Raw genomic sequence first — 27,031 nt, forward strand, 5'->3', positions numbered from 1 at the left:
ATCGAAGAATATAAAGGAATGAAAAAAGTAGCGTCCGCACACTCAAATCTGTACAAAAAGCTTTCGGGTCATAGACTTTCTTCAGGCATAAAAACATATGAATTCACGGAATTCTTGCAATAAAGTTTTTTGCACAGATTTGAGCATGCGGACATGCTTTTTTCATTCATTTTGATACTTTCAAGCTCCAGCGCCTCAGCAAAGTCTGATACCGGATGAGCAGTGGTATTTTCACCATTTTGATCCAAGAATATAAACAAATGACTGTCATAGCAAAAACACTTAGCCTAATGTCGTCAAGATGTTTACAGCTGACAATGTTTCCAATGCTTGGATAGTTTTCACTTGTTGGGAAACAAATGTACACAACCATTACAATAATACTCGTCTTAGTTAAACCAGTAAAATGGTGACAGGGCAAGTATTTTCCCAGGCTGTTTGTGGAGAGTTTGGTCTTTGCTGAGCACAGCGACTCTTTGGCATTTCATTTTTGAAAATTGGCTACACAAAAGAGACTGCATGGTAGCTTTTGATTTGTATTCCTGACATCACAACTGGGTGATATCATTGCTGTCCTGTTTGCATTCTGTGACCCTGCAATCTCTTTTTCATGGCGGCAAAGGAAGAAAAACAAAGATATTCCAATCTCCACACTTGTGTTGTGTTAGAAATTCAAGGTTTAGGGCAGATTGCATCTGAGTGGACGGAGAGTGGCTTCTGTAACATTACTGCCAATTGTGAGAACACCCTCCATTCCGCATTCACCCTGGTTGGAAGTGCATTCAGTCAGTTTCTACCTAATGAACTCCACTTTGTTTCTGTCATTTGAACTGTGCACCTTCTCTCTCTATTGTGTAAGTCATTCTGTTTTGCATTTGCGATGCAATGCAGTGATCATGCAATGGCCTTGCTTTTGTTCAGAGCAGACGCTCACCTTTTGTCTTTTTTGTGCCGTGCGTATCTGCTCCATTAGCAGTTCAGCCTGCACTGTTATTATTACCGCCGGTAGGCATATGACCCCTGACCTCCAGCAGGCATACGACCCCTGAGCTCCAGCAGGCATACGACCCCTGAGCTCCCGTTCTAACTCTTCCTTTATCACCCATCTCCCTGCATCACATCATGTTATTCCCCCTATTTCAACATGTACGAACACAGCCTGTCAGCCACAATCAAAATCACGGATTATATTTGTGCAAAAACGTGTGCTGCACGTGCTTGTGTTTGCTGTTGTCTGTCCCTGTCTGTGTAAATTACAACACGTCTGGATGCAGTTAGTCAGACGCTGATCAATATACATTCAATATCCACAAATACATTGAGGGAAAGACATGACATGAAGGCCCCGCCCCCTGTATATCAACACATAGGGAGCACGATTAGCACGAGATAGATTTTGAATGACTGGAGCAGGAAGGGAGAGAGACAGCTGCACAACCAAGCAATTTCTGATTTGAAGTGTAATTTAATGATAAGTGACAGCATCAGAAGAAGATTGGAAATGCTGAGACACCCGGCCGGGAAATGCAACTTCTTTCTGTGCTAAATTCGTATAAGAGAGGTTTGCTTGCTAAACACAGCGGAATGTCAGTTGTTGCAGTGCAGACACTAAACCCGGTTTCAGTGGACAAATTGCATTGAGGCCTAATTAATTATGAAACTTCACACAATTATTTGGTCTTAATCATGCATGCAAAATGAGTTCTCAAATCAGTAGCTGCAGTTTGTTTACCTCATATTCATTGCTGGAGCTCATGACTCACTTTCCCCACCGTGTCGTGACGTTCTAATCATCCAGAGTATGAAGATTATCTGATGGATCATTGAAGTATGTGGGCTTATTAATCAATCATTTCAGTGGTAGGTAGAGGTGGGAGCATAGATCAGATAACCCAAACCAGATAAGTAACAGACAGGCATCTGAGAGAGAGAGAGAGAGAGAGAGAGAGACACACATACTGTACACACACACACACACACACACACACACACACACACACACACACACACACACACACACACACACACACACACACACACGCACACACACACACACACACACACACACACACACACACACACACACACACACACACACACACACACACACAGAGAGAGAGAGAGAGAGAGAGAGATATGTCTGCAGGGGATAGACTACTGTATTTTTCTTTTACGCTCATGCTTTTAGGAATGCATGTTGTTGCTACAAGGGTTTACTTTTATTAAAGGGGTCTTAAGGAGTAAGAGAGGATAATGAACAATAGCTTTGTGCCAATTTGCGTCAGATATACATTTGACTTTTTTATTTTCTGAAGAACAGCTGAGCTAGAGAGAGAGCGAGAGAGAGAGAGAGAGAGAGAGAGAGAGAGAGGGTAAGAGACAGAAAATAGCTTTCGCTTTTGCAATAAGTACCCGTGTGCATTTGATGCCAGTAAATCACCTTTGATTTGAAATTGAATGAACAGAGTAGGAGGAGAATGAGAGTGGCGGCAAAAGAGAGATAGAGGAGTAGCCAGCAGCATAATACAGTATAAAGGAGACCTGCAGGAGTGGTCTCTATCTTCTGCTCATTTGCTGACTAAAAGAAGGGGAGAGAGAGATGGGAGGAAGGCGTGAGATAGATTCTCCTCAGGGTAGGATGGGAAACAGAGAAACAGGCTCAAGAGAGATATATTCATTTTCTAAGAGGCGGGGTTTGAGAAGGGTGAGAGGGGAAAGGGAGAGATGTGCTGTGAAAGGGGGAGGTAGAGAGAAGGCCTTTCTCTCCTGAGGATAGGGTGCAGACAGAGAACCCCCCCCCCCCCACACTCTCTCTCTCTCTGTCTCTCATTTGAGAGAGCTGTCAGCAAAACAAGGAGAGGAAATGCTAGTAATGTAATGAGTAGAGTCTGGACACAGCCCGGCGTGTCTCTGCCGCTTCACTGGTCATCAGCACATCCCAGAGTGTGTTTGCTTTTATCTGACGTTGTTCCCGCCTCCACTTGGTCGGTTGCCATGACAACTGCAGAGCTCCACCCAGGAAAGAGATGTGTATGCTGGGAGAAAGAGGATTATTGGGGTCAGTGTGGTGTCTCTCTCTCTCTCTCTCTCTCTCTCTCTCTCTCTCTCTCTCTCTCTCTCTCTCTCTCTCTCTCTCTCTCTCACACGTGTGCTCACAGCATATGATTGCGCACACAAACTATAGAGGCAGATTTACTCACTTAATCTCTCACATCGATGCCCGGGGCATCTATGTTTGTTTGTTTTTCCATCCAAGGGCCACAGAGAGAGCTGGATCGAACAATTCATTAGTCACTGACTACAACTGACAATACATTTTTATGGCGTTGGTTTTGTGTAGTGTTTTTGATTTTGCCCACTCTTAAATCTTGGGTTGTTAATATATAATTTTAATGTGTTTCCCAACTCTTTATATATATATATATATATATATATATATATATATATATATATATATATATATATATATATATATATATATATATATATATATATATATAGTATTTATTGTATTATTATATATAATAATAATAATAATAAATATTATATTGTATTTATTATTATATATATATATAGTTATATAGTTATGCTGCTGTTGTTGTTATTATCATTATTGTTATAGCTATTATTATTGTTATTATAATTATTAGTGTTTTGATTATTATTTCAGCTGGAATATGGAGGGGGGAAATCCTGTCAAAGTGCTTGTCTATTCTTCTGAAATTGTTGTGTCATCAAAACATGTGCAGCAGCTACTATTGACATGCAAACCATCTTCTGTATCTTTCCCTCTCTCCACTCCAATAGCAAGCCTGTCGTGCCACACTGAACACGCGTGCCTGTGCCACACTGAACACGCGTGCCTGTGCCACACTGAACACGCATGCCTGTGCCACACTGAACACGCGTGCCTGTGCCACACTGAACACGCGTGCCTGTGCCACACTGAACACGCATGCCTGTGCCACACTGAACACGCGTGCCTGTGCCACACTGAACACGCGTGCCTGGCTGTGCCATACTGAACACGCGTGCCTGGCTGTGCCATACTGAACACGCGTGCCTGTGCCACACTGAACACGCGTGCCTGGCTGTGCCATACTGAACACGCGTGCCTGTGCCACACTGAACACGCGTGCCTGGCTGTGCCATACTGAACACGCGTGCCTGTGCCACACTGAACACACGTGCCTGGCTGTGCCACACTGAACACGCATGCCTGTGCCACACTGAACACGCGTGCCTGTGCCACACTGAACACACGTGCCTGTGCCACACTGAACACGCGTGCCTGGCTGTGCCACACTGAACACACGTGCCTGTGCCACACTGAACACGCGTGCCTGGCTGTGCCACACTGAACACGCGTGCCTGGCTGTGCCACACTGAACACACGTGCCTGTGCCACACTGAACACACGTGCCTGGCTGTGCCACACTGAACACGCATGCCTGTGCCACACTGAACACGCGTGCCTGTGCCATACTGAACACACGTGCCTGTGCCACACTGAACACACGTGCCTGTGCCACACTGAACACACGTGCCTGTGCCACACTGAACACGCGTGCCTGGCTGTGCCATACTGAACACGCGTGCCTGTGCCACACTGAACACACGTGCCTGGCTGTGCCACACTGAACACGCGTGCCTGTGCCACACTGAACACACGTGCCTGTGCCACACTGAACACACGTGCCTGGCTGTGCCACACTGAACACACGTGCCTGTGCCACACTGAACACACGTGCCTGGCTGTGCCACACTGAACACACGTGCCTGGCTGTGCCACACTGAACACACGTGCCTGGCTGTGCCACACTGAACACGCGTGCCTGGCTGTGCCACACTGAACACGCGTGCCTGGCTGTGCCACACTGAACACGCGTGCCTGTGCCACACTGAACAAGCCACTTCAACAAGTGTCTTTGTCAGTGGCTCAGCGTTTCTCCCCCTTTCATTCCATTGTCTGTGGAGGCTTTTGTTGGGGCAGATGAGATGGGTTGATATTAATAAGAGCTGAGTCTCTTTGTAGGGGGGAATTTACTGAGACTGGGGGGCTGTTACTGTAATTTCTCAATTATGACTGGGCAGACTTTTAGGCCTGGGGGGGTTGAAGTTTTGTGTAGACATAATATGGACAAAGCAGTAGTGCCTGTCGATTACACTGACAGTCTCCAACTTTCTGCGATATATATAACTATTCTGTTTTTTATCCAGTATATGACTTCCATACATATAAGATATAGCCTACAGTAGTAAATTAAAAAATACGGTGCAATTTTATTAAGGATGAAGTCAAAGAACCTTTCTAAATAATTCGGCCACGTGGTCCTTCTTGTCTACGAGCAGGGGCAGCCGGGCAGGACACACGACACAGGAGTGTATTTATGGTTGGTAGACAGAATTTGGGGAGTACAAACAGGACACAACACTTGGACACGAATCGCACTTCGTACACACAGTGAGTTGAGACTCATCCCCAAAATACTTGAGAGTCGACTAGAGATTTGGGACTCGTGAACAATCTTTAGACTATTTTCTCTAATGTTTATTTTTTATTTTATCTTCTTTATTTTTCTTTGTTGGTGCATTAACATTAAGGAAATGCCTACTAATAATAATGTCAACTAATGCTAATAAAGGAGTGAGGATAATTAGTACATGCTTTGAAATCCTTTGTTTTAGCCACACTGTTGTAGGCAGTGTTCTATGCAGACCGATGCAGCAGATGATAGAACGCTCATCCAAGTGAGACTTGACTTGGACCTCGAGCTCAAAGGCTAATTGAGACTTGACTTGGACTTGCAAAATTGACTTGTGAGCATCTCTGCCATGTACAGAGTGAGTTCACATCACATCATGTGACTTGGCGGTGGCTCTCCAGCTTGTGGTAGCCTACATTATGCAGGTTTTCATTCCAACCAATCACTCCACCAGCTGATTCCACTGATTTGTGTCCCTCCATCCCAGACAGGGGGAAGGAATCACTGAAGTCAGCTAGTGGTGTTTGGAGAAGCTGGTGCCTCGGTCACACATGGCTGAGAAGCTCTCTTAGTGTAGCCATGCAGTGAAATGCGCAGGCGTAGCTGTCCTCTCCTCCTGTTGTTCCTCATAGGGGTTTTACCTATAGTGTTAGCACGTACAGCCATCTTGTGGACTTAACGTAGTACTACACTTGGTATTAGTGAAAGCTAATAATCACAACCCCTGAAGCAGAACACCTCCAATTCCAAAGCACTCCGTCGTAAGATTCCATAATGTGCATAATGCATGAAAACGGCACTTTATTTAATGGAAAAACACCTGGTGCTATTTATGAACTTAATTGGATCCATCAAGCATGAGATTAAGGAGCACATGAGTGGTTGCAAAGTGGTTATAGATTACTAACCACTGCTACACATTCATGAGATTTACTCTCTTCTCCATCATACCACATAGGCAAGATTATAATGGGCTGACTGATTCTAGATCTGGGACTAATTCAAAGGTCTGTTTCTCCAAATATTGTTTATCCTGCATCCCAGCAGAGAAGGAGAAAAAAAGGCATTCCCACTCTAAAACTAACGGGCCTTAGCAGCAGCAGCCTCTCCTGTGTGGGTGAACAGCATGAGGTTTAACAGATGCCATTGTTTGAAAGCAAATAGAGCAACAGCTCATCTCCATCTGTAGCCCCTTCTGTTGGACCCTGGAGAGGCAGTGCAGCATAGTGACATCACTCGTGCATCACTAGAGGCAGTAGTGACATCACTCGTGCATCACTAGAGGCAGTAGTGACATCACTCGTGCACAGTGGCGGACTGCATAATCGGGCATGTCGGGCAAATGCCCGGTGGCCTGGCCTGGCCTGGCCTGCCAAAAAAAAAAAAAAAAAAAAAAAAAGGCCAGGCCAGGCCACTCACTGAACAGCAGGCCAGGCGCCGCCTACTGGTTTACTAGTGGTTTTATTACTTTATTCAGGTTTAAAGTGGGTGCATCTCATTGTAAAATTGGACTTGGCCCAAATTGGGCTTCAAACGGCCCAAATCGGGCTTCAAACGGCCCAAATCGGGCTTCAAACAGCCCAAATCTGGCTTTAAACGACCCAAATCTGGCTTCAAACGGCCCAAATTGGGCTTCAAACGGCCCAAATTGAGCTTCAAACGCCCCAAATTTTTCGCCGACGCCCTTCGGACGCCGGCACACGCGTCGGCCCGTATCGGCCTGGCCTGCTTGGTATCTAATGCCCGGCCTGAATTATGATCCCAATCCGCCCCTGCTCGTGCATCACTAGAGGCAGTAGTGACATCACTCGTGCATCACTAGAGGCAGTAGTGACATCACTCGTGCATCACAAGAGGCAGTAGTGACATCACGCATGCATCACTAGAGGCAGTAGTGACATCACTCGTGCATCACTAGAGGCAGTAGTGACATCACTCGTGCATCACTAGAGGCAGTAGTGACATCACGCGTGCATCCAAGAACCCATTTGTTGAGAAAACAAATGATTTCCATTTATACTTGAGGTCAACATATAGCCTATGTGCATCATAATCATGCATGCTAAGAAAAACTTTAAGGGGAAGCATATGTGGAAAATGACAACATAATGTTAATTGCAGATAAAGTTGATTAAGATAAAAGGAAAATAAATGTGATGGTATTGTGGATATGTCAACAATGTGTTTTAAAACACAGTGAAAAGTATTAAGATAAGGTATGGCTCAAAATACTCTGCCGGAGAAGAACATCTTTGATTCCACAAAGAACCTTTAGAGAACCCTTTACGTAATATCAGTATGCTCAGGATAAGAAAAAATTAAAATTCAGCCATGATCAACTTTGTTTTCTTATATTGTTTTAGTCCACAAAACAATCCTGGAGTTTCATAGCAAAACTCTGTTGCAGCATTCTCCTATCTAAACAATTGAAGAGAATGGTGACCAAGTAAAAAAAATAAAGAAAATAAAAGAATAAAAATAGCTTCCACACTGCTCCTCTGGCATAATCCAAGTCTCCAGAAGCCCCAATTTGCCAAGTTGACTTGAAAATATATATAATTTACATGCTATTTTCAGTTGAAAACTTCACTGCAGTCACTTTGCTCAAGGAAGGGCAGCTCCAAGCTGCTATGAAGATTCCAGGCAAAAACAGGGTGTAAATGACATCTTTTCAAGTTGACATCTTGGGGCTTCTGGAGATTTGGATTACGCCAGACGAGCAGTATGGAGCCTTTTTCTTTTACATTTAAAAATGAATGCTGTAACTCCCTGGAAACCCTGGAACTACCCTGGAAAACTAGGAAACTAGTAAAACTATTTTATGAACAAAAAAAACAACTTCACCTGTCCTTCCATCGGCATGGGGACTGAATAATGATTGCATTTTTCATTTTTTGGGTATATTTATCGTTTAAGTGGTTATTTTTTCTTAGACTACTGGATGGCCGGGGATGGTATAGTGGAAAATAATCAAACCCCTCCCTGATGTATGCAATTGTAAATGAGGCTATAGGCCAGATAAACAAAAACAACATAGGTGTCAAGCAAACGTTAATCTGAAGTGAACCAGACATGATTCTTCTGTGGCAAGAACCTCCTGTGCAACCGTCTGAATCAGGACATGAATTCTATTGCAAAAGGTGAGGCATGCGGCACAGTATTTCATTTTTATTCATGTTCGTCATTTTTCATCTTACTCCCACTGAAGTGCCTCCATCTGGCAGATAATCAGCTTGTCAGAGTTTACCAGTAGTTTCATGATCAGAGGAACCCTCTAAGGCTGTTACAGTAACATGATTTTCAGCCCAGGGTTTTTCATTTGAGTATTACTTTTGCATTGAGCTTCACTATTATTTACACGGCAATGCATAGAAGTCATCAGTTTGCTTTCAGTGTAACGGACATTAAGCAAGTTCTGAATAACCCTGTGCGTGTGCATGCGCGCATGCATGCATGTGTGTGTGTGTGTGTGTGTGTGTGTGTGTGTGTGTGTGTGTGTGTGTGTGTGTGTGTGTGTGAGGGTGGGGGGGGGGGGGGATCCATGTCCAAAATAGCAGGACACAGCCTCTATGTAAAGCAACCACAGTATCAATATTGTAACATAACTTTCATTGTGGTTCTTTAAAAAATAGGAGTGTTGCCTTCTACAGACTGGTAGAGAAGGTGAAATAAAGGTGGATTTACTCTCAATGTTTGCAGATCAGGATACTTTGTCCCAAGGACCCAAATACATAATATATATACATAAAATACATATACATAATATATACATAAAATACATATACATACGGTAATATATATACATAAAATACATATACATAATATATATGCATAAAATACATATACATAATATATATATACATAAAATACATATACTTACACATACGCATTTAATCAATGATATTATAGGCTACTGCAAGCTCAAGGCAGAGGAGGAATTAATTCACATTGTTTGAAGAGGAGGTAAGTGTTCCATAGATGGGAATACAACCATGTAAAGTCTTCCAATTGATCCAGGTTTCTTCAATTTAACCCAAATTCTTATTAAATTGAGAGAGAGAAAACATCTTATATGAACTTTTTATTATTATTATTAACTTTACCCTGGACTCTGGTCTCCACCAAGTCTGAATCCTTAAACTCAAACTCAACTGTGATATGAAAGCAAGACAAGCCTGTCTTTGGTCTTGAATTCCTTGATGCTGAGTGTGTGATCCCTGCAGTAATGAAAGGTGGTCCGGCTGCAGATGATCTCCACTAGCTAGGACTCATCATGCGTCTGTTGTTGAGAAGAGGGTCTGCCGAAGAGACGAGTGAGGAATGTATTCCTTCTTCTCTCCAGGCCAGGACTGCACTCAGCCTTTACGCAGCTTATTCAAAGAATTCATTTGCAAAAACAGATAAACACCATTCCAGAAAGAACAGTTACTAGACTGTTGTAGAACAGTTTGTAACGCTTCACAGACTTTCTCAATCAAAACCCATTTTGTCATAAGATCTTTAGTATTATTATTGCTTGGTGTAATACTTTACTAGTTTGATTGATATTACTTGGAAAAAATATACCGTATATAGAAATTGATAGACATTGAGTTATCTGTTTTTGCAAATGAACTCTTGCAGGGCTATGGTACAGGGGTAAGGAACCAGAGCAAGAATGTCCAAACTAGTATACACATTGTACATTTTTGCATTTAAATTAGGCATTTAAGTGGTATATATATATATATATATATATATGTATCCCAGAGCACCGTAAATACTATAATAGAATACACTTCAATTCCTAGATCACAAACATTACAAGCAACCTAAAGTAAAGACTAAAAGGGTCAGAGCCATAATGGCTATAACAATATTACTGTGGTCCTGGAATGATCACATAGTATAGAGAGCGATGTGGCATGCTAGGAACAAGACAAATGAGAGCTATGGAGAATAATATAAGTGATTTTTTTAAAACTTAAAGATAAGGAAGGAAGATTTAAAGGGAGATACTGGAGAGGAGATATGATTCAGCGTGGAGAAAGTGAATTGAGGTATTTCTTAAAGTTTTCAGCCCATAACAGAGGATTTGGAAGTGACCCCGGTGACCGGGCCGGCGCCGGGGGAGCGCTAAGCAGAGTCTGAGCACAGAGTGCGCAGACTGGGCCATGGCCTGGAGTTATGAGGGCCCGGCTATGATATGCAGCCTTGTGTGCCAGAAACAGGATTTGGAGTTTGATGCAGGCAGCCAGAGAGTGTGTGGGAGGGGGTGACATGGATTTGACAGGATTTGCGGAGGCTGAAAGCAAGGCTGCAGCAGTGTGCTGGATGAGTTGCAAGCGATATTAAACCAGATTTTAGTTTTGAGTAACTTGGATCTTTAAAACATTTTTGTAACGTAAAAAAAAAAAAACATTTTGCAATCATTACACGGTATCAATCAAAAATCTGATCCTCAGACACTGTTGTATATAATTGAGTTAATACTGAAAATTATACAAATGTGTGATTGATTGTGCTTCATTGCATGTAGGTGAAATAGCCTCGAGGATTAAAATGTTCCAGCCTGCAAATACACCATGAAAACATTAATTAGTCTTAGCTGACGAAGACTGTGATGTAGTTGATTTCACTACTGTTGACAAAATGTAAGTCGCTTTGGATAAAAAGTGTCTGGTAAATGATGTAAATGATGCAATATAATGTGATGATGTACAACATAACTTATCGTTCATAGTAATGTGACTGTCAACACATTTTTGTTGACGAGTAATACATTTAAAAGGACTACTCACTTATAAGGATATGTTTTATAACATGAAAACTAACTATAATAGTTTTCATAACCGTCTCATGTCCTGGGATTATCCCTCCAAACATACAGTAGATCCCCAAGTGACTGTTTTCAGCCTAACCAAACAACACAAGGAGCCGAACACTCGTGTCGAGTGCTTATGTCAACATGTGCTTGAAACTGTTCCTACATTTATCTTCAATCGCACTGTGGCCAGGCCACTCTCTTCTGTTTGGATGAAGAGATGCTCAACGTGTAAATAACTGCACAACATTGGGAATATTTTTTTTAGGAATAATTTATTGCCAGTAGGAAAGCGTGAGCTTGTGGCAGTATTCAATAAAAACCTTAACAAGACCATAGCATTGCTCACACACACATAGACACGTGAAAAAGTCATGTGTCCATGGATCACTTTGCACTATAAATATATTGGGTCCCATTTTCTTGGTGGAAAAATAAAGAGGTTCAAAGTCGAAATGTACAAACAAACAAATAAAAAACAACAACAAGACCCTTTTTGAAATGAGCAGGAGACAGTAAAGGTTAGGGATACACTGTGTTCTTCTTCTCTCTCTTCTTTTCTTTTCTTTTTGTACGTTTCTTTTTTCGTGAATGTAAGCACAGTAAGGCTGATAATGTCACACCGTTTAACTCATTTCCTTTGCTGAAAATAAAAGCATAAAATATCTACAAAACCTAGTAAACTTTGAAATCAAAACTGTACATTTAAATTTACATTGAAAATGAGCGCTTGTATAAAAAACATTTTGCTTGGTTTTATTTATAGAAATAAAGATATCACCTTGAAATATTTCTTTTTTTCCCCCCATCACGATCATATTGATGCTTTTTCTGCTGTACGTTTAAATGTGGTTCCTTCAGACGATCCAGTTCTTGTGCATGATGACAGTTACTTAAAGCAATGGCACCGCCGACTCAAAGGGTGTTTTTTTCCATCCGGGCAGGAGCTGGACTGAGCAGACGCCAACGTGCTACAGGGTCCCATCCCATAGCTGCTATCCCAGCCAGGTGGCCTTCGCAACCAGTCTCAACAACCCCTGTGCTGTCACACTAATCATTGTGTGTGTGCGTGTGTGTGTGTGTGTAGGTGTGTGTGTGTGTGTGTGTGTGTGTGTGTGTGTGTGTAGGTGTGTGTGTATGTATGTAGAGAGAGTAGTGTTGTGTTTTGTGTGTGCACATACTGTGAATGAAGGAGGGAGGGAGTTGGGGTGGATGGATGGTGTGTGTGTGTGTGTGTGTGTGTGTGTGTGTGTGTGTGTGTGTGTGTGTGTGTGTGTGTGTGTGGCGGGGCAGGGGAGGCGGGGGAGGGGTAGCGTAAAGGTTAAGGTGTGGGTTCAGGCACTTTTGTTTGGATCCAGTGTCAGACTTCAGTGTGCTGTTGGGAGTCCAGCGCTGGGATGGCCAGCCGCTCAAAGTGGCCCTCGTCGCCGCTCTCGTAGTCGCTCATCATCACCTCGGACTCCTCGCAGCACGCCGACATGTCCGAGCACGAGGCCGTGGACGTGTACAGAGACATGGACATGTTGTCCAGAGCCGGGGGGTCGAAGTCCCGACCGTAGCCCATGGGGTAGGCCCCTCTGTAGCCGCCGGGGCCCATGGTGGATGCCGGGGTGGTGGTGGCGGAGGTGGCCTGGCCCTCGCTGTCGCCCCCCTCGCTCGGGTAGGAGTGCTGCGGCAGATACTGGTTAAGGCTGTAGAGCTGGGGCAGGGCCGGGCGCTGGCGGACCCCCGGGCTGGCCGGAGGGACGTCCAGGTCCCTGCCCAGGGAGGCGTCCAGGTCCCTGCCCAGGGGCCTCAGGGTGTCGTAGCGGTCGCCGTACTCGGGCAGAGGCGGTGGCGGCAGGTCCTCGTTTGCGGGGAAGTCTTCGGGCGGCGGCGGGAAGTCGCTCTCTATGTCGAAGCCGCCGGGATAGTAGTCGGTATCGATGGCGCTCGGGTCGCTGTACAGGGGGGCGGGGGACTCCACAACCTCATACTGGGGGAACTCTTGGATTCCAGGAAGTTGAACACTTGGCATCCAATCAGATGTGTCCCAGTGATATCCTGTTTGATAAGGAAAACCAAAGCACACACATTAGATGAATGACATCACCACAACAGATTAAAATTAGCGATGCACGATACCTCCATCCGATAAATTATTGGCCAGTATATGGGCCAGTTTACGTTATTGTTTATTATTCCGATAATGAAATTTTAGACGCTAAATGCCGATATTACAAAGTCAACTTTGCTTTGTTTTGCCTTGGCAGCACTGCATGTTATTGTCGCATTCGTAATGTCAAACAGCTGCGCCGGCAGTTGCAGTCTAGCAGGCAGTCGAGAGCCAAAACATCTCGCTGCTGGCGTGGACGTTTTTCACAGTTTCAGATAATAAGACCACTATTTAAATTTGCAATATATGTCCCTCAAGATTTCCGAGAGGAGGGAAAAGGTCTGAACTGGCGTTACATTAAAGCAAACCTGGCAAGGAAGCAGCGGGCTTGGTTAGCATTATAGCTGTTGTGGTTACATATGCACACATTCGAAAGAACTTCAAAAGCCCCCCCACCACCGCCTCCCCGAGCTGGCGTAAACCATATAAAACCCCAAAATGAAACGTCCAGGGTTCGTACAAACCGCTAACGCTAAGCTAACTGGGCTAATGCTTGTTGCGTTGGCTTGGAGTTGACGTTAGTTGACGTTATATGTCTTATATGCAGAAACATAACAAAGGAGAAGGTTTGGAGAAAAGTCAGTGAGCGCCCAGACAGCCCAGGTTTAGGTGCCAGTAACATGACAATAAGTTGCTATGCCTTTTGTTATTGTGTTTTATTTACAGACTAAGCAGCCACAGGCTTTCAGTTCTATAAAAGCCTTTGTTTATTTTTTTGTATTGAGTGATACACTTTACTAAAACACTCATATCATATCTATCAGTAGTGTTCTTTGTTTTGTGTTCACAATAGTGATGTTAGTTACATTTAGTTATGTCAGAGCTATGGAATATTAAATCATCCATCTTTGCTCACTACATTTGCATTTCTTACCCCCAGGTGTGCATAAACTACAGGTTAAGAACTTTTTTTTAAACAATGTGAAATTATTATCTGTTATCCGCCATGAGAAGCAGATATTGATCGATTCGGTAATCGTATTGGCTGAAAAAAATCCATATCGTGCATCCCTAATTAAAATGCATTACATATGGTTACGGTTACTTACATTCACCAAACACCATCATGTTAATGTTAAAAACCCACACCATGCAATAGTAACAGCAAATATCACACCAACACACTGACATGTTCATTAATCAACACTGAATTTCACACCACTTCATGACAGCACTTGTATACACTAGACACACACACACACACACGAGCAAGCACGCACGCACGCACGCACGCACGCACGCACGCACGCACGCACACACACACACACACGCACGCACACACACAGCAAAATTACATGTACAAAGAAAATGCAAAAAATGCAATGAAACTTAATTTAATTTCAAAACTTTGTTGCATTCTGGTTTCAGATTACATGACACACATGTAACATACACAGTTATTAGGGATAACTATAACATTTTAGTAAATAACACATGTTTTGGGGTCGAGGTGTACAGTAGGTCCTTTCACAAAATTAGATTCTGAGTAATTGTGAAAAACTGATCAATATTGTTTACATAAATAGTTACACACACATGCACCCCCCCCCCCCCCCACACACACACACACACACACACAAAGTTAGAATGATCTTACAATATTTCTCGTTAGCAACTGGACTAAAGCTTTGATCCAATAAAACTTGGATTAACATTTTCTCTAATGTTGTCACAGCATCAAAGTCATGCAGGGAATGTTTCGGGGGTCGATACAATCATCATGTAGAGGCAGAAGTAACTATAAACACCTCGTAAAGCCATTGGTGCACAAACTGCTCACTGTCACACCAACTTAGCCTTACAACGGGTTTACTCTACTTTCCTCATGAAGCTCTGGGTTAGTGGTTAGGAGTTAGCGGGTGGGACAGGGAAACACCAGACTTCAGGCAAGCAAAGAAGAAAAAGTCACCTCTTGGGTTCTTGAGATCATGAGCCAAAAAAGACTCTTTATATGAGGCAAGAAGGAGGAGAGAGAAGAAAGAACACATGGAATTAAACCCTGAGAGAAAGAACAGTCGGCTGAGGACAAGCATGAAATGTGCCTAATGAAACACTAGACAAAGATAATGAAGAGAGGGACAGGTTCATCTATGGACAACAGGCTTGCCATTTTCTTAAGCAGACTTCTTACCGTGCATAATCAAGAGTGGAAAATGATCTCTGAAGACACTTCGGTGCTTCTGTCAAATTGGTTAATTTGGCATTTGCACACCTTTTTAATAGCAAAATGGAAGAATGTTGTGTTTGATGCGGCGTGTCTGTGTAAGGAAATGGCATTTTTCTACAGCCTACGCTTCACATGACTCTGCCAGACAATACTGCCCCCATCTGGCAGAGTCAGGTTATCACATCCCAACACCAAGGACAAAACTACTGGCAGAGGGAAGCAATAAAAGAGTACCTTCTCCTTCCACCGTGTCAACAGCAGAGTTGACAAGGTGGATTACCGTCACTATGGAGGCTTAGGGGAGGGGAGAGTGGGTGAAAGAGATCTACCATTAGTACAATTGCTTTTGTAAATAAGAATAATAAAACACATGAACGTGAAGTGCATGGCTGTGTGCATGATGCCAATAGAAGCGACACTCCCTACAAAAGTTCCTGTCCTTGTTGCTGGAAACATACTGTGTGTTTGTCCTTTTCCGTGTCGTTGACACTGAATGTCTGTGGTTGACCATGGCTGGGCACAAGACAATGGTGGGACACAGTGGACAGGAGGGTCTGGTTTGTTTGTGCAAGATAACAGGCAACAACAACGACATACTGAGATGCTAAGGGAAGGGGGGGGGGGGGGGGGGGGGGGGGGGTGCCATTCACAGTGCAGATGGAAGAATCAGTGAAATTCCCCAGAGATTAAAATGCATTTCCATCGCTAACAGACAGCTGAAGGCCCCTATCTGGTTAGAATCAGTACAAATTGAGTAAATAAGGAAATACCAAATGTCAAATGTTCTGTTATTAATTCAGTATGCTCATACATTAGTTTCCTTTTAAATGAATATAGGATCAGGGAACAGATGAACGTCTCTAATGACTGATGAGCAGCACATGCCCCTAAAAACCCCAATCACCATCATGATTTGCCAGTAATGACACAGGGTAGTCAGTGTGATATGAAGGGGGCATGGGAGAGCTATCATCATAATGTGCTGTATACCCTTGTGCTAGGTTCCTCGATGTTTGCTTTAGACATCCATTTGTGGCTAGGTTTTCAAGAAAAAAAGAACAGAAGACAAAACAAAATAAAGAAGCATGCAATGTAAACAAATGAATGAACAAATTGAAGAGCAACAGCCTGTTGAAGCCAATGACCTCATGGATGATTTCTTTGAAACAGAACGTAATTGTTATCTGATTTACTGGCTGATTTCGTCATCAAACTCCTTTGTGAAGCTGAGAGGAGACAGAAAGGAAAGCAGGGTCAGAATGCCTTTTTTTCCCCTTTTTCTTTTTTAATCCCGGGAGAATGACACAGTACAAGTTGTGTTGATTGCTTCCGTCTGTACCGGTGGTGATTGTGGACTTACAGGCTGGACCCCTATTTAAAACCTTGTTCTGGATCTGTGGACTGATTTGATCCATATGGGAGCTGAGGCCCCGCAGCAAAAAGAAAGAGAAAAGAACACGTGACCCAGAGACACTATTTGGGCCGTCCATTGTGAGCATGCAGAGAGAGAGAGTTAGCATCATAAACAAGGAGGACTACTACAAAACCATACAGGTAGAGCAGAAGATAAAAGAACCTGAAAAGCAATCCCCATGTCAATCACTTCACTGCAAGCACGCAGACATCTACCAACATACCATTTTACAAACTATGTTTACAGTAAAAGTTCCTACTTTCATGTCTTTTGTCTTGTTGGCTTATCTCTAACGACATAAGAGGGTATAAACGCCACATTCTGATGAGCGGCTTACCGTTATCGTCGCAAGACTCTGACTGGAAGGAGCTGAGAGATTGCACCTCAGACATGCTCCCCCTGGTGTTGTAGGGGTGGCAAGCACTGTCCTCAACAGGCTTCTTGCTCAGGCATGGGTCCAAGTCCACTACTTTAGCTGGAACGGGAGGCACAGTAAGGATATTTTTAGTATGTGCCATAATTGCTCTGGTGACAATACGTTTAAAAGGAGTATTTGCAAGGCTAGAGCGCTAGAGAGTATCTCTGCCAGAGGGTTTGTTTCCCACTGCAAGCACCCACGCTAAACACGTGTGCATTCAGAATGCTGTCTGACGCTCGTGATAGTATCCACCAAATTTCTCATTACCATAGCAAGTACAAGTACGTTTATTGGCAACTAAACAAGCTCACCGTCATAATCGTAGTCCCAGTTAGGCTTCTGGATAGAGTCGCTATCCGAGACCGAGTTGGAAGGAGGGGGCGGGGGGAGGTTGGGTGCTACGCTGCACACAGCCACGGTCTTGCGGTGCCCGTGCACGGCGTCCGGGTTGAAGGTGCTGAACTCCGGATGCTCCGGGATGGCCGAGCCCTCGAACGAGTTCCGGTCCAGGTTGTTTCGCGAGTCGCTCGGAATGCTGGGCGTGTAGGAGATGGGCCGCACGGGGACCTGAGGCGGGATGTCTGAATAGATGTTCTTGCTGAGCTTGACATCAAAGTAAGGCCTCTGGAGGAAGGCGTGAGGCCCGTTTGAGCCTCCGAGATGTTTGTCTTCGTTGTCGGCCTTGGACCTGCGGCATGCCCTCTTGCGGATGATGATGAAGACGAGGACCAGGAGAAAGATGCTGGATACAAAGACCACGATGCCAATGACCTCCTCCAGGCCAATGTTCCAAGAGGTGGAGACAAATTCGTTGCGGACCTCGGCACGGAGTTCACACATCTGGCCACTGAAGCCCAGGGAGCAGTTACACCTGTAAGACCCATACGTGTTCTGGCACTGGCCTCCGCTGGCACAGGGGTTCTTGATACACTCATCAACATCACTGAGGCACCTGGACAGAACATGGGAAGAAGGTGGGAGCGGGGGCGTGTGGATATGTTACAAATTATTTTGCAAGAGATTAGATATAAGACTACAAATATATTGACTTGTTTAGTTGGGATAAAGCAAGGTTAAAATAATTACAATAAATGCATTCTAACTCAATTACAAAACGGACACATACCTGTCTCCCTTGAAGCCTGTATCACACTCGCACACGGGACCATCCAGACTGTCAATACACTTCCCACTGTTTTGACAGGGGTTGTCTCTGCAGTATGGCCCAAGCTGGCACCTGGAGAATTTAAGACATTTTTACTAAAGCAGTCCAAATTGAACTATACAGATTATAATAACATCCGGGTACTAGCACTGGCTTACATATGAATGCCGCATATGTTGCCCCAAAATAATGTGCGGCAGGGTGGGAATTTCGTCATTTTAGGGGCAAGGCCATCTGGCCTTCGGCGTGGCCTCATGGCCTCCATGCAGTTCCCACCCTGACGTGCGGTGCAAAATGGTGGGTGAGATTATAATGTACTAGGCACGCACGCTCGATTACTAGGCTCACTTGCTGCAGCTCGCCGAGCTGGCCCTGCAGCTCGCATATGCAGCTCGGCCACTGCGCGGCCTCGCCCACCTTGCAGCTCGACCGCTGTGCAGGCTCACCTGCTCTTATGACATCACTGATGATGTCGCAACTTCGAATCACTGATGGCATCACAAGTGCTCTTATGACATCACTGATGATGTCACAATGTCTATGTCATCATCAGTGATGTCACAATGCATAATTGCTCAAGTGACATCACTGATGACATCACTTCTGGGACAGAAATCGCAGAGCCCACTTAGTTATGATGATGATGATGATGATTAAAGTAGACCACCTGAATCTGTGCAGGGCTGAGTAGGAACTTCAATCAACATAACACAATGCGCCATATTGACACTGATTTGATTATATGTCTACTCTTTGGTTGCACAGGCTAAAATGAATTGTCAAATTACCATACAATAATATGTTGATTAATTCTTTCAAATTAAACCGATAATTAGCACTCATATTCAAGTGCATAAATACACATGTCCATGCAGCATGGATTCAATACCCACACTGTAATTTATCACTTGAGGTGCAGTGCACAGCTAGCTATATGGTCAGAAGAATACAGCGTTATCAGAATCACAGCATATTACATTACTATGCGATGGTCTTGGGCACATTATTGTAATCGCTGTATTGGGGAACATAGCTGAAATTGAAAATTCATACACCACTAGCAAGTGTTATTCCTGATAAAATACAAGTGGCAGCATCTCTGCAAATGCTTTCTATATAAATGATAGATTTAGGAATATAGATAAAAAGCTTTAGTTCTGCTACATGTTCCCATAATATTACCTTAGGCAAGCTTCTGGCTGAAACTATAATATTAAAATGGTCAGGAGGAGATAAGGTTTCTTGAAATACAGAAGAATCACTGAGCATTTCACCTTTTCAGACAACAAAGAAAAGGTTGTGTTAGCAAAAGGAGAAAGAATATGAAAAGCTGTACTATACCTCTGTCCTGAGTACTGGCCTCTGCACTGGCAGTAGAAGTCGTCTCCGCGGGGGACACAGGTGCCCCCGTACAGGCAGGGGTTGGAGGCACAAGCGCTGATGCCAATCTCACAGTGGGTGCCCATGAAAGAGGCGGTGCACTTACAGAAGTAGCCTATGGGATGCAGAGGAGAGGAGAGGAGAGGAGATGCCAGTGAGGACACACATACACTAAGTCTGACATCTGTATTAGTTTCATCCAGAGCCGTATAATAGAAGAGTTCCGACATCTCCATTCACTCCAATGGACCAGTTTTTTTCCAGGAAGTAGAAAGTGGAACTCTTGGGTAAAAAAAGCAGCACTGTCGAGTTGCAGCAAAATAGACAGTTTGTGTTGTACTCTGAAAGGGTTTTTCCCCCCTTGAATCAAATTGTACATTATCAGCTTTATTTTAGCATGCAAAAGTAGCTCGAGACCCATTCCTGGCTGTTCATTGGCTAATGAGTCTCGCATTTTGGTCCTCCGCTGACGCCACTCTCTTACTAGAGGACACTAGTTTCACCTAACATAAACCTGGGAGAAGGAGACTGAAATGAATGAATAATATACTATGTTGTGAGCAGTAGAACAGGATTAACAATATGTATCATCTTCCCCTAATCATTACTCAACGACCAAGAAAACTTACAACCAATTAAATAACTTGGGGAACTGAAAATTGGAATTGGGCTGATTCAGTGGCAATCTGACCCGAGTATTGACACTATGCTCTGCAGAGCTGAGCGGGACTGGACAGCAGTACCTCCATGGGGCAGGGAGGAGCAGCTGCCTCCGTTGGTGCAGGGGTTGCTGGAGCAAGTCTCCGGGGGTGTGAGCACGCAGCCTGGAGTCACGCCCACCACCTCCTCCAGCACGGCGTGCGGCCGCTGGGCCTTGGTGTTGAGAGGCAGCTCCAGGTCATTGAGGGTGATGGCCTCCACGCAGCCCCGGAGCCCGTTGGTGACGGGCAGGCTGCGGCCGTGGCGCACGGAGGAGGCGTGCTGCTGGCGCACGTGGCCCCCGAAGTAAATGCTGTTGTCGAGGTTGAGGGTGCGCAGGGTGCCCGGCGCTGTGCCCGAGGCAGCGTGCAGGCGGTCCAGCACCAGCTTAGCGTAGTTGCCGTCCACCTCGAGCGAGACGGTGTGCCACTCCCCGTCATTCACCTGGGTGCTGTGCACCGACACCAGGCCAGGGCCGCTGCCGCAGTCAAACTTGTACTGCAGACGGCCGTTCACAATCTACCATGGGGACGGACACATAGATAAAAATAGGAGTTAGAATAATGATCAACATTGTTCTGGTGCCCAAATGTATATCAGACATTTAGTTTCCCGATTTGCAAATTATGAGGCTCTATAAATTTAAAACTCAGGTGGATAAATCTTTATCAAATCACCAACAAGCCATTGTTAGAAATCATTGTCTGACTTTGCCATAAATACAAAGTATATTTTCCACCAATTACTGCAATGGCTTCAAAGAGGATTTTTAATTCACCCAAATTATTATTATTATTATCATCTTTTGATCTTTATTATTATTATTATTATTATTATTATTATTATTATTATTATTATTATTATTATTTACATTTACATTTACATTAATTAGCATAGCATAGTATATTGCATTGTATTGTATTGTATTTTACATTACTATACACGTCTTCATGTACTGTAATGTTAACACTCAACCTAAGTTTGGGAAATACTATAGTTCTATACAACAGCATATCTTACATGCATGACACTAAACTAAAAGTAGAATCCTAGGTCGATACAAACAGGCTTAACATGGCAGTCAATACAATAAGAGGCTCTGAGCCAGCCAGGTTCTCTGTCTACACAGTCTGGCACACAGACTCCAAGCAGACCATTTCTAAGAGGAATGTGTGGAAAAGTGCTTTCTGTTTCCCTCCCACAACTAAAATAGCTCCTGTGTGTGAGCTCTTTCAACCCAGTGCCACATTCCCATAGTCCCTCCTGTGAACGGGATTTCAAAAATGGCTGGATGGCCACAAGGGAGAGTAAGTAGGCCAGTGATGTGTTTATCAAGCCCTTCTTCAGAGTGCCGTGGGCTAATATGGCGATAAGGTAAGAAACACAGATGGCTCAATCTTAATTATGGCAAAGCAAGGTTATCGAGAAGGCAGGAAGGGATCTCCCTGAGATTAACACTTCTTGACACGCACACACACGCACACACACACACGCACACGCACACACACAACAAATACACACAGCCAAGAATGTGTCCCCACCTCGAGGATACTGTAGTCTGTTCCTTTAGCATACATGACAGTAGCATGGCTGGAGAAGGTCCTGAGTCTCAGAGAAAGCTTCATCAACTCCTTGTTCTCGTTCTCCATCAGACGGTACTTCACATAGCCGCTGCCACTGAACGTCAACGAGTGGCCATCTGACACAGAGAGAGACAGAGAGTGAGTGAGCAGAGTCAGGAGCAATTCAGAGGGAAAAAGGACACCGATGCCTGGCTACATAGTTGAGAAGAAGCGGTGGGTGGTCTTAACGATGTCTGGCTACATAGATGAGAAGGAGAGAGGTGGGTGGTCTTACCGGAGCACTGGCTCTTACTCATGCCTTCTGGACACACACAGCTATACATGGCATCTTTCAGGTCTGCCACACACTCCATGCCCTCGGGACAAGGGTTGTTCTCGCACAGCCTGTTCAACATGGGACATTTGCCACCTAAAAGTACCGACACACAAACGTATCAGGAGGAGGAATCCAACCAGGCAAGATCTTTGAATTGCTGAACTGTGTAAACTGTGTGTAGTCCGCCGGCGTGTACGTGTGCTGTGATGTATCAGACGGTACCTTCACACTGGCAGGTTGCGGCTCTCTGGTGCCGCGGGGTGACGAAGCTGAGCCGGGCCGTGCTGTAAGTGGACATGCTGCTCTTGTCCAGGGAGATGACCTCATCGCAGAAGCGCAGCGGGCAGTCGAGCCCCGCGCACAGCTTCTGGACCACCCGCACGATCCGCACCCCCGTCATCTCCTCGATCACCGCTGAGGAAGAGTTCAACTTACGGAAGACGACCTAGAGACACCATTGAAACAAACGTCAAAAGACTCAATATAGGAAACTTTGACATGTTAGAAGTTTTATCTTCTGTTACAAGATAATAGAATACCGCAGGAATGAGTCCTAAAACTTCCTGGTTCCCGCGTCTCGAAGGTTTTTTTTTTGGTATAGGGATTTTTGTTAGATGCCTAAAATAAAGTCTGTGGCTGACAGAAGTTTATGAAACTGCAATCTTTGTGTTACAGCAAAAATAATATTCACAACTCTTATGATTTCTGAAGTCTTTTCTGAAAATCACGATTTAAGAAAAAAATATGTTCATTTGTGGAGATTATCTTGCTGAACACAAAGATCACAGTTTCATAAACCTTTGTTAAGCACAGACCTGATTTCAGGCATGTCATGAAAAACCCCATACAAAAATCCCATCGACTTCCAGATGGGGGAAGCGCAACGCTAACTTCTGGGTTGTCCTACAAAGATGTCCTCCATGCGCAGTACTCTATTTGTAGGCACCATCAGCTACACATACTGTATATCTGACAACATCATCACATAGTCTTACCTCTTGGGGCTGGTAGGGGCTTCCAGATCTCTCTAATGCCAAAAGCACATCCAGATCTCCTCTCTCTGATGGTTGCAGGCTCACTAGCTGGACTTCACTCCTTCTCACCCCCGCAATGTTTCTCAGCGCCCGCTGGAAGTTACGCCAGTGGTCCCCGATAAACACTTCTGGGGCAATGTTTGCAAAGCGCACGGCGATGGAGTTGTCCAGGGCCTGCCGGGGCGCCTGTCGGACGTGCACGTTGACGTCGGCGGCAGCGGTGAAGCGTCCGTCCGTCACCGTCACATTGAGAGGGTAGTGGCCCACGTCGAGCGGTCGCTGGGCGATGACTTTACCGTCAGAGGCCGAGATGGTGAACAAGGCGTCGCTGCCGTCTGTGGATGAGGAGGGCGAGGAGGAAGAGGGGGCAAGGCTGTAGGTCAGAGTGTCGTAGATGTCTTGGTCAGTGGCATGGATCTTGCCCAGGACGCCTCCAGGGTATTCGTCACCGGCAGTGGAGATGAAGATGTCCAGCGGGAGAATGGCAGGAGGGTAGACGCTCTCCTCAATTATACGCACGCTGATGAAGGCAGTGGAGAGGAGCTGGGGCTTGCCGCTGTCCGAAACCTAGACAAGAGATGAGGAGGAGTCACAAATAGTCATTTCTTGGCCACAAACACATTGGGCTCTATCTTCCCAAAGCGCTAATTTAGCGTTTGCGCTCGTTTAACGCCGTGCGCAATGCAAATTGGGGGCGGACACAAGCGCATGCCTGTGATAATTGTACTGGGCATTGGCTGCCACAAGCCAAAGCAGGCGTTTCAGCGCTAAAATCTGGGATAGATGGCATTACCCTATCGTCAGCAGCGCGCAATTACTTTGCGCTAAGAGCTTTGAAAAGGACCTTTTACGTGCAAATACCTCGCGCTCTCGGAGCGCACCCGTAATCTCCCTGCAGCACAGCGCAGTGCAAAGTAGAATTCCTTTTGGAGATGTCATTACGCACAGCCTAGACATCAAATTATGCTGCTAAAATTGGGTATTAGCAGATAATTCAGTGAGGCAATCAACTATAACTCACTGACAAACTTTTATCACATCGCAAAGAGGGAAATTAATTGAGAAAACTTGTTGTACAATGGACATAGGCTTTTACCTCCATAACCCGAAGGGTCGTTGGCACCACAGACGATCTGTCAATAAGCTCCCTCTGTCCTCGCACGAGTGAGTACACTCTATTACGCATGGAGAGAATTACAGCATATTGCATGCCTCGCGCAAACAACCATTGCGAGACGGGAATCTGATTGGTTTTGATTGACGTAATGCCCATCATTCCCTGGCCACGCCTGTGAATAATTCTGGTAGTTAAAGGAGAATTTCGTTTTTTTTCAACCTGGACCCTATTTTCCACACTGTATGTATCTAAGGGACTCATCGTGACATATTCTTTTCAAATTGGTCGAGTACTCACCGAGATAGCGTTGTTTACAGCTCGAGCAATGTGCCCAAACAACTATCAGTGTAACTACACAGGGCAATCCTGCACCGCATCGTCAATACACGTTCACTAATAAAACTGCTTGTTTTGCCGTCTGCGGGAAGGCTCAAACTGTCAATAGTGTCTGGCAACAGACACTATTGACTATTATTTATTACTATTGACACTATTTCACTATTGTGAAAGTTATGTTTACAACATAAAGATCATGGAAATGGATGCTATCAGGAATGTCACCGATAGGGAGACCGCATCAGCCCTGCTGAACAGATCTGTATTTGCCTGGCTGTAGGTTGAATTGTTTTATTCAGGCTATGATCTGTGATGTGCTGAGATATCCAAATTGGCATGAAGAGATGACAGCATGCAGCCAAAATCAAGTGATCGTAAAGATCATGGATCGAGTGGATCGGAGCTTCGAAAGGAAGAATGTCATTGAGTAACTGCAGTTCACCAATGAGCACAGTTGTGAATAATTATACGCTTAAAAGGCGTGGTTATCAGCAGGGATTGACGGAAGGTTTAAGCAGTGGTTTAGACAAGGCATCACTTCATACTGCTCAATTTCATCAAACTGTGAACTGGCCAGCTTTCAGGAAATTTCTGATACATATGGGTTAGAAAAGATAGACTTCTTTAGGTATTTACAAACCAGGGCTTATTTTAATGATAAGATAAAACATACAAAGAAAGATGACACTAATATAGTTGACGTATTTACCAACATGTATACAGTTAAGAGTAACAGGAAACTTGTCTCAATACTGCACTCAAGTATTCAATCCATGAAGAAACACACAACAAATAAGGTTAGACTAAAATGGGAAAAAGAGTCTGGAATTGTAATCTCAGAGGAGGACTGGATGAATATGTGCAACGTACAATCTACCTCCACCAGCTCGGGTTTTTGGAGAGGATTTTGTTGGCGGAATTTGATGAGGTATTTTATAACTCCTAAGTTAAAAGGTTTACAGATGGGTGATCTGGGAAGGAGTCTATGTTGGAGGAAGTGCGGAGAACAACTGGCAGACCACTTCCATATATTCTGGAGTTGCCCTTCCATCCAGACATACTGGCAGGAGGTATCACAAGCAATAAAGGATATATTTGGTAAAGAAACTGATTGCTCTTTCCCTACAATCTACTTGGGTAACATTGCAACCGATTTGATATCACAGGACAGATATCTCTTAAAAATACTGCTGGCAGCCAGCAAAAAAGCTTTAACAAGAAAGTGGCTGCAGTTCGATCCTCCAACAAAGACTGACTGGACAGAAATAGTGACCAACATACAGAGCATGGAGAGAATTACCTTCTCTTTAGTGACCAACATACAGAGCATGGAGAGAATTACCTTCTCTTTAGTGACCAACATACAGAGCATGGAGAGAATTACCTTCTCTTTGAACTTACAGCTTGACAAGTATTCTAAGTACTGGGAGAAATGGATTGTGTTTACATGTACGAACTGAGTTGAATCCCCCACCAGTAAGTCTATGTATGTAAAGGTGACCAACTGTCTGTTTTGTTTTGTTTTTGTTTTGTTTTTGTTTTGTTTTCCAGTATGTTCTACTTGTGCTTTGTTTCATGAAAATGTACAAAAATAAAGTATATATATAAAAAAAAAAAAGGCGTGGTTATAATGCTTAAGGCCACATGTAGCGGCGACACGAAAATATCGAGTGCGCCGATCCACGCCCACTAATATGCGCTGCACCTGGCGCTAAGAGCTAATTTAAGGCCGTTGCAACGATAGAGCCCACAGGCTACTATATTTTAAAGGCATGTTTTTAAAGTGCTTGAATGGGTTACATTAAATAAAGACTAACTTAGTAATTAACTTAGTGAGTATTTAGGGGAAGTAACTAAGGAAAGCAGCTACCGGTAGTTAATATCAAAAGTAACTTTTCCCAACACTACTGGTAAGTGATGCTATGATTAACAGTCCATTCCCTTTGGCTCTGCAAGCA

The 27,031-nt window shown here is 44.2% G+C and overlaps 1 protein-coding gene across 4 annotated transcripts in view; it reads right to left on the reverse strand.

Annotated features, from left to right (window-relative positions):
- Positions 1–11,559: 11,559 nt before the first annotated feature.
- The window catches only part of fat1a (FAT atypical cadherin 1a), a gene marked incomplete at its 5' end in the record, with an annotated part of 91,748 nt that continues 76,276 nt past the window's right edge, over positions 11,560–27,031 (reverse strand). Inside the window, 12 exons of one of the 4 annotated variants that reach the window (XM_083656192.1) lie at positions 11,560–13,332; positions 15,354–15,389; positions 15,846–15,905; positions 17,363–17,500; positions 17,755–18,395; positions 18,570–18,680; positions 19,950–20,103; positions 20,732–21,206; positions 22,229–22,386; positions 22,545–22,679; positions 22,809–23,031; positions 23,582–24,187. In XM_083656192.1, coding sequence (XP_083512318.1) covers positions 12,650–13,332; positions 15,354–15,389; positions 15,846–15,905; positions 17,363–17,500; positions 17,755–18,395; positions 18,570–18,680; positions 19,950–20,103; positions 20,732–21,206; positions 22,229–22,386; positions 22,545–22,679; positions 22,809–23,031; positions 23,582–24,187 — 3,420 coding nt within the window. In that variant the 3' untranslated portion in view covers positions 11,560–12,649. The remainder of the gene's footprint in view (positions 13,333–15,353; positions 15,390–15,845; positions 15,906–17,362; positions 17,501–17,754; positions 18,396–18,569; positions 18,681–19,949; positions 20,104–20,731; positions 21,207–22,228; positions 22,387–22,544; positions 22,680–22,808; positions 23,032–23,581; positions 24,188–27,031) is intronic. The other 3 variants (XM_083656194.1, XM_083656193.1, XM_083656195.1) reach the window with 3 other exon arrangements.

This window comes from Poromitra crassiceps (genome assembly GCF_964638095.1).
Source record: "Poromitra crassiceps genome assembly, chromosome: 19".
Lineage (NCBI taxonomy): Eukaryota > Metazoa > Chordata > Actinopteri > Beryciformes > Melamphaidae > Poromitra > Poromitra crassiceps.